At 43.3% G+C, this 13,991-nt stretch overlaps 1 protein-coding gene across 2 annotated transcripts in view; it reads right to left on the bottom strand.

Moving 5' to 3' along the window:
- LOC119962886 (zeta-sarcoglycan) overlaps nucleotides 1-13,991 on the bottom strand; it is a 1,211,045-nt gene that overhangs the window by 81,007 nt on the left and 1,116,047 nt on the right. For both annotated transcript variants that reach the window (XM_038791120.1, XM_038791121.1), the window contains one exon: nucleotides 5,088-5,160. In XM_038791120.1, coding sequence (XP_038647048.1) covers nucleotides 5,088-5,160 — 73 coding nt within the window. The remainder of the gene's footprint in view (nucleotides 1-5,087; nucleotides 5,161-13,991) is intronic.

Genomic DNA, 13,991 nt, shown 5'->3' with positions numbered 1-13,991 from the left:
TTATTTTCAAAAAAGGAAGTACAAGCTGATAATGGAACAGCGAGGGAAATAGGAGTTTCTGGACCTGGTTTACCAGGGGTATTTTCCTAACCAGTCATATTGAAGGATTATGAGATGAACAATGTGAGGAAATGTTAATTACAGTGAGCAATTGCAATCTAATCAGGTGCAGAATTGGAAATTAAGATTGGATTACGAGACTCAGAAAAAGTACAAAATCAGAAAGTAAAATAGAGTTTACATTTTACATTATTAAAATCTCCAAAAACAATTAAAATATGTAAAATGAGAGTTTGCGTTTGCATTTTCCAATACCAGCGAAATTGACTGGCAGTGGGCTGGTTTAGCACAGGTCTAAAGAGCTGGCTTTTAAAGCAGATCAAGACAAGCCAGCAGCACGGTTCAATTCCTGTACCAGCCTCACCGAACAGGTGCCGGAATGTGGCGACTAGGGACTTTTCACAGTAACTTCATTTGAAACCTACTTGTAACAATCAGCGATTTTCATTTCATTTCAACACTAATCATGTTAAGTGCTTCGGCATCAAATGACCAAATTTAACTTGTTATGGTGAGTTTAGTTCAAATCTACTATGTAGGCATTGTAACTTTATTCAATGGTGAAAAATACAGTGATGAAATAGTGGTAGACAGCAACTTTTGGGCTTTTCAGTTTAACTGTGCATCTGCTTCTTGCCTCAGGTTGCTGTACAATGTATGCATAAATAATGCTGAGCATTATTCGTCTGGCAGAAAATTCTGGCCCAATAAAACAAATTTCCAAAGAACAGACTTTGTAATGATGTCACCCGATGGTTTATAAATATTTTGCTGAGATCTACATTTCATGTAATTGGTTCACACTCTGGTGCACTGATACAATTTGTGCCATGTTATTAAATAATACTTTATGCTATACTGTTCTTGTATAATCAAACATGGTGCTGTTGTCATGAGGAAGTATAAATCCGAGGGAAATATATTTTTTTGATACGTCAGCATACACATATCAACATATATTTCCAAATGTCAGTATACACAACTCAGTAAATATTTCTTTTGGCAGAAGAAATGCATAATAAGGCATGCAATACAAAGGCAAAAGTGATAAACAATCATTGCAGGAATAGGGGAGATGATGGGAGTACAGGGAAGATGGTAGCAACAACACTGGTCTAGTAATCCTGAAGCCTATGCAAATTCTCTTGTGATATGGGTTCAAATCCCACCATGGCAGCTGGTTGAATTTAAACTCAATTAATAAATCTGGAATTGAAAAGCTAGTCTAAGTGATAGTTACCTTGAAAACATTATTGTAAAAACCCATGTGTTTCACTAATGTCCTTCAGGGAAGGACATCTGACATCCTTGTCTTATCTGCCTACATGTGACTGCAATCTGGCCACGCAGTTCAAGGACAATTAGGGATGGACAACAAATGCTGGCCTTGTCACATCCCATGAACGAATAAAGAAAAAAAAACACCAGGAGATGTAATATACGTAATATATTTTATGGTTATGTTTAAGATATTACATTCTTCCTGTGGCCTGGTTAGCTCAGTGGTTCAAATGGTACCAACAGGGTCGATTTAATTTCTGTTATAGTTGAGGTAGCCTTGCGACCTACCTCTGACAGAAACTACAAAGAAAACAGTTTAGAATGAAGCATTTGCAGACAATTAGCCAAGAAACTGCCTTTGGGCTGAGCACACATAACATGACATTCTTCCTACGGTGGATGGGGAAGGGCCAGATGTTTTCGGAGGCTGTCTTTCCATTGCCAGTTGAACAATTTTATGTTACCAGAGATCAATGTTAATGGATAAAAAAATCCAGTATGCCATAATAACATTGCTATGTGCAATTTGTATAGCTGTTTGGATGAATCTCAAGCTGTATGGTGCAGGAATGGCATGTATGTGAAGAATAAATATCTGAGAGTGGCACAGGAGTTTCCCTCCATGACATGAAAGAGAAGTCAGGACTGCTTGCAGGTCCCAAACCTGCCCCTGAGGGGAAATGGTCACTCTTTGGGATTTCCATGGAGGAACCTCTTTAGTCAGCATGGAAAGGCACCCAGCATGGATCTATGTGTGCCAGTTTAATCGCAGGAGAGGTAGAAATCAGAATCAGCGCCGGGCACAAATCAGTTTGCGATCTAACCGGCCAGCTCCCACTGGCAGGTTCCAGATCCCGCCTCGACGGGGGAGAGCTGGAGTTAGACGAATCACCAGCACATTAGCGAGACTGAAGCCCAATCTAACAGCCTCCCGGGAACTAACTGGCTCTCCAGTAAAAGGTCGCACGGGCGCTGTTCAGCACTCCTATTTGAAAATGGGAAATTAGGACGATGGTTGCTGAGGAGGTGAGTAGCCATTTTATTTTCAAAGATGCAGCCCAAGGCACTAGAGTGAGCAGGTCCTTGCACCTCTGTGTTGCCAGCACCATGGTATTGGTGCCCCTGGCAATGCTCCTCAATGATTGGGACATGCTTTGGAGAGCCTTGACAATGCCAACCTGCATCTGGGCCATGTCCTGCAATGCTTCAGAAAAGTCCATCTGCATCTGAGAGACATCCATCGGTGACTGGGACATGATGTCGAGGCCCTCAGCCATCGTTGACACAGACTGAGCCATGCCTTGGCCACCATCACTAATGATGCTGACCACATGCTGCAGGCTTTCCACTGGGGTCCCCATCCTGGCAGTGTTGGCCTTGGTGCCAAGCATTGTAGGCATGATCGCCTGAGCCAGTAGACTTTGTGACTCCTCCAATCAGCTATGCACTCACCGGAGTGTCACTGACATCCCCTCCTGAATCTCACAGCCTCTGCATTAGCTCTGGGATAGCCTTGCCCAGAGGGTCAGCATCTGACTGGGACTCAGCTGAGTCCTGGCATCCAGCAGACTTCTGACTCTCTGTCATGGGAGTGTCCCTTTAAGAAATGTTTTTGTCTTGTCACATGGCTTCAGTGATGTCATTGTGTGGGTGGAGCTGGGCTGTAGCTCTGTGAGACTTTACTTTCACTTTGAGTTTGGACTGGTTTTGAACTGCACAGTTGAAAGAAGTGTCTCTCTATCTTTATTTTAAAAGGTGTTTCCAGACTGCTTGATAACTTAAAAGAGAGAATTGCTACTAGAAGAAATTCAAACCTGCTGTTTGGCAAGGGGAACAAGAGTATCAATAACAAGTCTTATGCCAGTGAGAATGCCATGTGCTGGGCCACACCTTTGAAAAGGGGCTTCTGGTTTTACATGGATTTTGTTATTGAATTGGAACAGTTAAGGGGGAATTCATTCAGAATTAGACATAAATTACTGTAGTTGTGTGGGGTCTTTAGGTTTGTAGTTGATCAAATTGTGACAAATGTTAACTAAATTCGTAGAATAATACTTGTTTTTGATTAAAAGCGCCTAAGAACTCAGTTGCATAACACCTGAAAGGCAGGCTCCTGTGCTCATCTGAGCCAAAATCAATAAACAGTTATAGGTCAGGCGAACTCCATAATATACTTTGGAGTTTTCTAAACCCTGGCCTATAATACTCCCTTGAATGGTCCTGCTTCTGCTTGATGTGCACCAGCAACTGTGTGGTGCTCACCAGATTGTGCCTGCCCATTAGTGTCCGCCACCATTTGTCTCTGCGCTGGAGGGTGGGGGTGACTGCTGTGATGTCTTGCCCATTAAATCGTACCCATGATAAAGGTTAGTTGGCACGCTCTTGAAACTGGAGGGCAAATCTGGGGCTTTTGGCTTGAGAGGAGCAGCAGGATGCAAAAGAAGGCAGGTAACTGAGAAATTGCTTCAAACCGGAGATGCCTTCTCACCAACCTTTCTAATATTTTAAATTTTAAAAAGATGCAGCAGCGGGCTCATCATTGTTGAGGTGGTGATGGCTTGGGTAGCGGGAGTGATTGTGTGGAATCCCTCTACATGGCAGCCACTTGTTGCACTTGCGCACAAGCAGAAAGAAAGGGCCTGCAGGCTAGCCTGGATGTCTGACACCTCAAGCCACCACTGGGTACCTGCCTCCAGACACGTAAACATACCCCTGTCATACTGGAAAACTGAATGAAAGTGAAGAGCGGGTGACCCTGGTGACCCCCAAGCCCACTCCAATAAAAGTAGACAATAAATAGGGTCTGAAATCTGGCACACTAGCTGGTGCCTGTGCTTTTGTGCCCAGTTCAGGTACAATACCCTGGCGGCATCTGAAAATTCAGCCACAAATCAAAGGATGTGCTGGTTTTGAATGTCATTGCTGCCCCAGACATTGATCCCCTTTACAATCATCTGTTGTTTTAGATTTTCTATATTTTGTTTTATTTGTGCTGTATCTTCCAAGATAACATTATTTGTATGGTTTGAGCTGTGCGATTATAGTGTTTACATTGTTTAAAATGGTCATAATCCTCATCTAAATGTGCAAGGTCTTTTATTTTCTCATTTTTGTTTGTTTATGTTTCAATTCCTTTGAGTCATCTTCTTGAACTGCTGCAGTCCATATGGTGTAGGTACTCCCTTAGAGGCTGGTTCAACTTGGGATACGGTTGAATCTGGAGTTTCAGATTTTAACCAGACAACAATGCAGGAATGGTGATATATTCTCAAGTCAGTGTGTGACTTGGAGGGGAAATTTCTGCCGATGCACCAACTACACCTTTTGTTCTTGTCGCCAGAGGCCACACATCTGGAAGAGGTTGTATGAGCTGGGTGGTGGTAGCATTTCTTTCTGTACAAAAGTCTGATAAAAACTTACATTCATGAGTTTTGAAGTTGCTAGACTTGGGTGTTATTCATCCATTTCCTGGCAGTCATTCAGGGTGACTATATTTGTGTTTCTGCAGTGAGTTCCTGATAAGTACTGAGTCTTCCTCTATTCAGCCACAAAATCATTAAAATTGAATGTTGAAACCATTGGACCTGAAGTTTTAAACTGGTGACTGCAAACTCCCCATTATCCAAAGGCTACCTAAATGCTTACTTTGACTGCTCTGTGAATCAACTATACGTGAAATAAGGATTGAAACAAGTGGCACCAAGTCCAATCAAAGATTGTGAAACATAGCCAAGTCATTTACTCACTTGAGTTCTTGTGAAGATCCAGCTCTGATGTGAGGTGTTTCCACTGACTGTTCAAACACTGCACCTTCTGAACCTATGAGAGAAACAAAAGGGAAATCATAATTCAAGGATCTAACAGTGATATATGCGACAAGGAAAAATGAATTTGAGATTGAAATAATCATGCGTTCTCTCATTTAATAAAATTAAACTACCTGAACTGTATCATGCAAGTTGCTGTGTCACATAAATCAGCAAGCACTTGTTTTTTGGTATATTGATAATAAGACTCTTGGTATTGGATTTTTAAAAGGGTCAGGGTCTGGATCAGACGTAAGCAGCACACAATTTGGTGCCACTGGTGCCGGGCACTGTCACAATCCCGCCCTAGGCTATTTTGAATGAGAGTGATTCAGGGTAGGACTGCCTGCCCACCTGGAAGTGGCAAGTAGCCAATTGTGTGCAATTACTTTCAATTAAAGGCCCCAAGAAGATGTCATTCCTGCGCTGACTGGGATATCTTAACACGGGCATTTCCCGACCGACGTGGTGGGCTCAGCATGGTGGGTGGGGAGGCTGTCCCCTCCCCGACCAATAATGGCCACTGGGCCTCCAGCATCATGGCCAGGCAGCTGTAGCCCTTCAAAGCATAAACATAAACTTACCTGCTCTTGTCCCTCGTTGTCTCCATGGTAACTTCAGCAGTCCCATCTTGGCCAGTGGGGATGCTGATTGTGTGTTCAGGGGCCTCACATCGGCCCTTCCGGCTGGGAGCCTGCCGACCATCCTAATTGGATGGTGAGCCTGCTCCATGGCTTTTAATTGGATGAAGTTTTGAAAATTCATGCGAACATTCTTTTTTTTATATATAAATTTAGAGTACCCAATTAATTTTTTCCAAATAAGGGGCAATATAGCGTGGCCAATCTATCTACCCTGCACATCTTTTGGGTTGTGGGGGCGAAACCCACGCAAACACGGGCGGAATTTGCAAACTCCACTCAGACAGTGACCGCATGAGGCAGCAGTGCTAACCAATGAGCCACCGTGCTGCCCTCATGTGAATATTCTTAAAGCATAGTGTGCAGGGACGGGACTGGAAATCAGTTCCCAGATTAGGTTCACAATTCCTGGTTGAAAATCCAGCCCTTGGCTAACCTATGTTTCTATTATTACCAGGGCATCCAAATTGTTCCAAGGTATTTCAAAAAAGTGTCAACAATACTGCAAAACTTCAGTTCTCAAGAAGTTTCTGCTCGAGACAAATCATTCAAAACTGAAACTATGAAATTGAGTGTTCAACATGCTGGTTGTGAAAATGCAATTAGATGGATATGCTGATGGGTAACTGAGAATAAATAAAGTGATGTGATAGCATTGCATAAATGGAAAGTAATCAATACCTCTTCATAAGTGACAGAACTTTTCCACAGCATGCAGCCCAATTATCTTTCTCCAGTTTGAAGTATGCAATTATTTTTGTTGTCCTTCAAATTACTAAGTGAAGGACATGGAATGGAGAGTCACAGGTAAGTGCTGATGTTAGCAGCTGTCTTGGAATGATTGGTGACAAATGGTTGGCGATAAGGGCTAGATTTCAACTGGCTAGCGGAGTAGTTCCCTGATGGTACAGTTGGCAGATCCATTTTGAAGGCTTGGCCCATTTACCATATGGCTGGAGGGCTGCAAGCATCCTATTTTTACATTATTATTTATTGGGGTGTGGGCATTGCTGGCTTTGCCAACACTTATTGTCCATCCTGTTTCAGCTCATCAGCTTCAGATTGACATAATATTGAGCCCAAAAAGCATAGCTGGATTTTCCTTCAATAATTTTTACATTAACCCTTTTAAAACAAGAGGCAGCAGGACAACCTGGCAGTAAACTTAACTTGTCAAAAGTATCATTACTGGCTGCAGATACAACCACAAAATGGGGTCAATAGATACCACTATTGCTTTGATATGCTGACACTCTGTTTTTATAGGAGCCTGTTGAGCAGATGAACTGCTTGCCTGGTTTAATTTAACATGCAAATCATGTTTCCATGGCAGGAGCATAGGTCTGCTTCTACTGTGGCAATCCTCCACCAAGCTCGGAATGTTCCTCTGGCAGGTATCCCGAATGATGTTGGATCCTGTTTTTTTCAGTCACTCCATCCAGTCTTCTCCAACCCAGAACGCCAAGTAAACTTTCAATAATGATCATGATCCCAATGTAACTGCAGGGGTTGCTGGCCTCTGAATTCCATACTCAGTACTGAAAATTTACTTAAAGTCCTGTTTATGGGGCAGCATGATGGCACATTGGTTAGCACTGTTGCCTACAGCACCGAGGACCCATGTTCGATCCCAGCCCCAGGTCACTGTCCATGTGGAGTTTGCACATTCTCCCCGTGTCTGCATAAGGCCCACCCCCAGAACCCAAAGATGTGCAGGGTAGGTGGATTGGCCACACTAAATTACCCCTTAATTGGAAAAATATAAATGAGCACTCTAAATTTCTTTTTAAAGTCCTGTTTACTGAGACTATAAAGTATATGCCTCACACAATTAGTAAAAAACAATGTTATTCAACCAAGGTAGATACTGCAACTTAATGACACTACAATGAAATAGGTGATTCATCAGCATACACAAATTAATTTTTGATCCTATACAGTAACTGAGAAACCCCGATTCCATGTATACTATCAGTTGTTGGTTCTAAATGAAAATATACAAGATCTTCAAGGGAATTTTTACATAGATTACAACTGCAGATAGTAGTATTTTCTTAATCAGACATTCATACAATGGCAGTTACTTCCAACATTCATTTCAGAACAAAGCACACTGAAATCCAGGCAACATAGCTCGGTAATTTTTATTCAAGTCTGTGAGCGGGACTTTCCTCCCCCTCCGTGGCGTGTTCTGTAGTGGCGGAGGGCAGCTTGCAGTGTCTGGTGACGGGATCTTCTGGCCCACTATTATCAACGTGATTTCCTATTGAGCACACCCCTCGCCGCCGAGAAAACCCACGGCAAGGGTGTGCCATCGGCAGCATGAATGGCCAGAAAATCAAGCCTTGTGTCACTGATTCTCAAGTATATTTCTGAAGTTCAGTTTTAGTTAATGTCAATATAAACAAAGGGGAAAAGGCACGGGAGCATGACACTAGTCTTGCAAAGAGCCAGCACAGACACACGGGGACAAATGGCCTCCTATTGCGCTGTAACTATTCTTTGATATTGTGGATGGGATTTTCTGGCCATTCACACTGGCGGGATCGTACGGTCCTGCTGATGGTGCAGGATTTTACATCGGCGAGGGGTGCATTTCCCGTTGCCGATTTTGTCATCTGAGGAATGAGAGCATCTTGGGCAGCACTGAAACACAGTGGTTAGCACAGTTGTGTCACAGCTCCAAGGTCCCAGGTTCGATTCCGGCTTGGGTCACTGTCTGTGCGGAGTCTACACGTTCTCCCCGTGTCTGCGTGGGTTTCTTCCGGGCGCTCCGGTTTCCTCCCACAGTCCAAAGATGTGCAGATTAGGTGGATTGGCCATGATAAATTGCCCCTTAGTGTCCAAAAAAGGGTAGGTGGGGTTGCTGGGTTATGGGGATAGGGTGGAGGTATCGGCTTAAGTAGGGTGCTCTTCCCAAGAGCCGGTGCAGACTCGATGGACCAAATGGCCTCCTTCTGCATGGTAAATTCTATGATTCTATGAATGTCGAGGCCCTCTTTCAGCAGGTTGTGGCACGAATATTGTGACTATTCAGTGGAAATAGAGCAGAGTTCATCATGTAAATCAGCATGCAACATGGATTTGAAGCCAACACTACCATTTAGTACACAATGGTCCAGCCAAAATGTTTGTTGAATTTGTACTGCTGAACATACATTGAGAGCAGGAAGAACCTTCTCATTAGTACAAGTTAAGGGAACCATCAAATACTTACAGGTTGGATTACTGATTGATTTCATCCCACTGTTCAATTATTCAACACATATCAAAAAAATCCAATAAAAACATTTATTTAAAAAAATTATTCGACACATTTTCAGAATGGTGTGTATTTTTGGACTGGTGGAATTGCTGCTGACTTCTACTCAATCCAGGTCCTCCCAGACAGGGAATCATCAGTAGGCATTCCTATTGCAATGGCGCATGGTTTAGGAGAATTCACACAGGTCATACAGAGCAGGGTAAGTTGCTGAAGAAAGGAGGAGAAAGGAGAGAATGTCTCTCAACAGGAAGTCAAATCCACTCAGGGTGTTGGGCAGTAACTTACCTCCCTGAAGTTCAGCAAGGAACAAGGTGTGAGACACTTACCCTTTGCTAAGGAGGTTCTCACTGAAGTTGGTGACTGTTACAGCCACAACTCTGGAACCACAAACTTTTATGCGCCTGACTCTTTCCTGGTTGAAGCTAGAGATATTAGCAACATCTTGCAGTTTGTCATTAATGATTGCAAAAGGGAGCATGAAGGTAAAAATAAAAAACTGCAGACACTGGAATCTGAAATTAAAAAAAGAAAATGCTGGAAAAGCCAAACAGGTATGACAGCATCAGTAGAGAAAGAAACAGTTAACATTTTGAGTCGGTATGACTCTTTGTCAGAACTAAAGTCCTCTCTTTAGCTCTGAAGAAGTCATACGGACTTGAAACCTTAATTTTGAGTTCACTGAGCCCCTGTCTTCAAAGAGGGGTAACTTAATTTCACTCTCCTTTTCCAGAAACAATCAGACAGAGGGGGCATAGGGTTTGCTTGGATGCAGGGCACGACTGACTGCACACACATTGCTTTGTTGGTGCTGCATGTCAATTCTGGGACCCAAATTAATTTCTTTCAACTCCCAAAATGGCATGTGACCAAAGGCTGTACTTAATAGAAATCAATACCTGGTTCCTTCCAACAGTCATAATGCCTTCATTCTGCAGCAGTTCACTGTGCTAACAGTATTTCAATCAAAGCAGCAAACCAAAATGGTGGCTAGTGGATGACAAGGACTATCTGCTGACCACATGGCTGATAAGTCCAATGTGGAACCCTCGCACACGTATGCAGCACGCATAAAATGAAAGCCACGGGAGATGCAGACCACTGACATGCTGAAATAATGATTCCATTCTGGAGGAAACCTGTAGTGACCAGATGAGCAGTTCTCATGAATCAAATGGTACACTGCATGATGCAGAACGTTTCCATTATTATCCCTAAAAGCTGTGCTGTAGATTTGGAAGACCTTATAAAAGCAAACCTAGCACTAGGTTTTCCATTGTGAATCACATTGTCCTCCTGGCCACAATGCAAAAATAAAAGCAAACACAAAAGAAGCTAACCAAACCAAATTTAAAAATGGAAACATGCCATTTTGCAAAACTAATCTAATCATTTGTGTGCATTCCCTTGTTGCAGGAATTAGCAAACCTTTTGCCTGGAGGGCCATATCTGGGTATGGATATTGTGTGGAGGGCAAGCCAAAAGTACTCAAAAAATGAACAATTATAATAAAGATAAACTTTGATACAAATCAATGTCAAACCTTCATTATAATAGTTACGCCATCATAAAGATACATTACCTACAATAATAAAGTCAAATGCAACAAACTTTGCTCAATGTAAACAATCAAGGTAGTCACTCCTCTTTACAATGGCATCATATTCTGGTGTCACTCTCTCTCATCATTGATGCTGCCTGACCTGCTGAGTATTTCCAGAATTTTATATTTGTATTTCAGATTTCCAAAGCAGAATTCTCTGATAATGGGGCTATGTCCCCACACCCGCAAGAAAACAGGCGCGAATCACTCTGGACATTTTTCTAGAAAGTCCAGAGTGATTCCCCATTTTGAAGGGGGCTAGCAGGGCCCCAGTGTGCTCCGGCTGCTGATACGGGGCCCTACACTTCCGGCTGCGGGTCCGCGCATCCGTGCAGCGTCGGCCCCTCGCAACATGGCGGACCTACACAATATAGCGACACGTCCCCCACAATATAGACCCCCCCACCCCCGATGGTGCGTGCCCGCCGATCGGTGGCCCCCGATCATGAGCCTGGCCGTTCTGGAGGACCCCCCCTGTGACGGATCCCCGCCACTCCAAGTGCCCGCCGAGTGGAACCATGAGTGAACCACGCCAGCGGGAACTTGGCCAGTTGTCAGCGGAGAATTGCCGCGGGGACCTCTTTCAATGGACCCGACTAGCACCCCGTTGACCGCGCGCGCACGACTGAGGCGATTCTCCAGTCCGTGGAGAATCGCGGGTCTGATGCCTCAATCTCTGCCCCCGCACCGAGCGTGATTTTGGCGCGAAGGCGTGGAGAATCTTGCCCCCGGTATCTGCAGTATTTTGCTTTTTTCTTACCATTATAAATGCTGCAATACTGTGATCTGGTGTTGCAAGAACCATCAAGGAATAGAAAACGGTAAAGAAAATGCGGAGAGACCAAAAGGACCTCAGAGGCAGGCACTTACGTCGTAGAATTACCCGTATCCCCTCTCTACCTCCCATTCTTAGAGCTGGGATTTGACAACCTTGCAGCACAAATTTAAAAAGATATGATCACGTTCTTCTGTATTCTGTTCCGCACATGCTTTGGAACATGATCCTAATTGTCAATAGTTTCAAACCACAACACTCAAACCTAAAACAGTACTTTTCAATTTTTTTTAAATATTCATCATCCTTCCTCAAAAATTTTAGCCTCAGCTGCAACTCTGGCAGGAGCAGAAGATGCTTTATTCACTCGAATTTTCAGAAGTGCACAAACAACTAATCACCGAGACGCTTATCTCCATGTTAAACTGTGATTGCTTGCAGAGGCCTTCAATCATACATATCTTGGGATTCACTGCAGGCAGCAGCATTTATACTTCAATATCTCAATCCTTTGTCAGTGAGTAGAATTATAGATCTAGCTTTTGCTGGGTCTACAAATCTGCTAACCTTTAGTTCTTTTACCAATTACCTTGAATCAGTGTTCTTTGGTTGCCAACCCTTCAACCGCCAGAAACAGTTTCTTGACATTTACCTGGATCATTGAAAATGCTCGCCACAGCTGAATGAACGTGGCTTTCTGTTAGTTAAAGGGTGTCAACCCTTTCACTTACAAAGCAGCGATGTACAAGCTCACGAATACAGCCCTGACTGACAATTGTGTTGTGAGGTTACCTCTGAATTAAGATAGGGCAAAGTAGAAAAACTATTCATGTCAACCACTGATGACAAATTTACATGTTTGCAGAATTTTATATTGAGATTTATCTCAACTTCATTCATGACTTTGAACACTACTATTCAATCTACCATTAATTTTCTCTGCTCCAAGGAAAACAAACCGATCTTTTCCCATCTCCCCATTTAACCGAAGTTCTGAATCCCTGGCACCATTATTAATGTGACTATAGGAATTTATAAAGTCAAATGTTGACAGGACATACAGATTCAAGATTTGTTTTTATAGGTTTGAGATACCCTCAATTACGACACAGGAGAGAAGATAGGTAATTCAAAGGCTTTAATCATTTGAGAACTGAACAGCAGCCGAGAAGTGTGCTCATATGCTGCCGAGTGACCCTCATCTTATATACCGTTTCCTGGGGGCGGAGCCAGAGGCAGAGCCCCCTAGGGTTCCAAGCCCGGTCTTAAAGGGCCAATGTATTAAAGGTAAGGTACAGTTACAGCAGCTACTGATACCATTCATCACAAGGTTATAGACTTATAACCATTCTAATACCTGAAGGGACTCCTCAGCATATTATTATGCCAATGCAGGCCTGAAGGTCCCAACTCCAAATCCTGGACTGTTAGCATCCATGGCACCAGATCACAGCAAGAATCAACACCTCTGGTGAGGGAATGATTAAAATGGGGAAACAAAGTATGGGCTGAATTTTCATCTGAGAGACAGGTAGTGGGGTCCAAGAAATTTAATAGCCTGGTCAGGAGTGCATCATGCAGATTTATGACCCACATCAGTCCAGACCCTTATTCCTCGCTCATGAAAATTAGGAGTGCCAGGAATGTGGCCGGGAATTCTGAAATTGCGTCCCGGTCGCCTTTTTTAAAGGTCCACAGAGTCTCCCTGACTCTACAAAATCCAGCTGACTGCAAGTGTTGACGTAGGTTTTAACTTCCTGTTTGAAAAGTCAAGTGTAAAATCAGTTGAAGTTTTGAAATTGCAATATATTTGCAAAACAAAAAGCAAATCAAAATGTAAGTAATCTAAGAAGTAACGTTAAATATACCTAGTGCTAACTGGTGTTCCACATGAAAATGCCAGCAACATCAAGGCTCCACATTCTCCAACAAAAGCCTTCTTCCAGTCTCTGATCATTAGCTAACTTCTACTTACCTGGAAGTACTTTCCTTGGCTTTGAAGTACCTCCCTTGAAACTCTCCAGGATCTGCATTTTACTCTCACAGTTTACAATGCTGATTGGCAAGGCATCATATGCAGTTGTGCATGTACATGGCAAACATTTTGCTGGCTCATGTTATGTGCATTCCCTGGTACAGCGACAGGCCAGATTGGAAGTTCCAGCAATCCAAATGAGGCCGCCAGACAGTAGTTTGCCCAAATCTGCTTCAGTGTCTGTATTCGCAGAACTACCCCAGTGGCTGAGGTATGGAATGCTGCTGACTTTCACTTGAGGAGACTGAAAATGGCCTTGAAGGACAACCATGGGAAGCTCTGGCCTTTGTAGGCCAACTTTTAGATTGCACCATCTCGACATATATTTGTTGGTAGACAGGCAAAAGCAACACAGCAATGGCAGAGTGCCAAGAGTGAATGCTGTTATCCCAAGAGATGATAGCAGGTTTGTGCACCATGGAGCTACTGCCATTCCTTTGGGGTGGTGCCTTGGCAATCCTGCTAATCCAATGGAAGACAGATTTCTGGATTGCTGTGAAACTCCATTGAGCACCGGTATCCACAGCC

This window comes from Scyliorhinus canicula, chromosome 3 (assembly GCF_902713615.1).
Source record: "Scyliorhinus canicula chromosome 3, sScyCan1.1, whole genome shotgun sequence".
Lineage (NCBI taxonomy): Eukaryota > Metazoa > Chordata > Chondrichthyes > Carcharhiniformes > Scyliorhinidae > Scyliorhinus > Scyliorhinus canicula.
The sequence above is the reverse complement of the archived record's forward strand: the minus strand, read 5'-3'. Positions and strand labels throughout refer to the sequence as shown.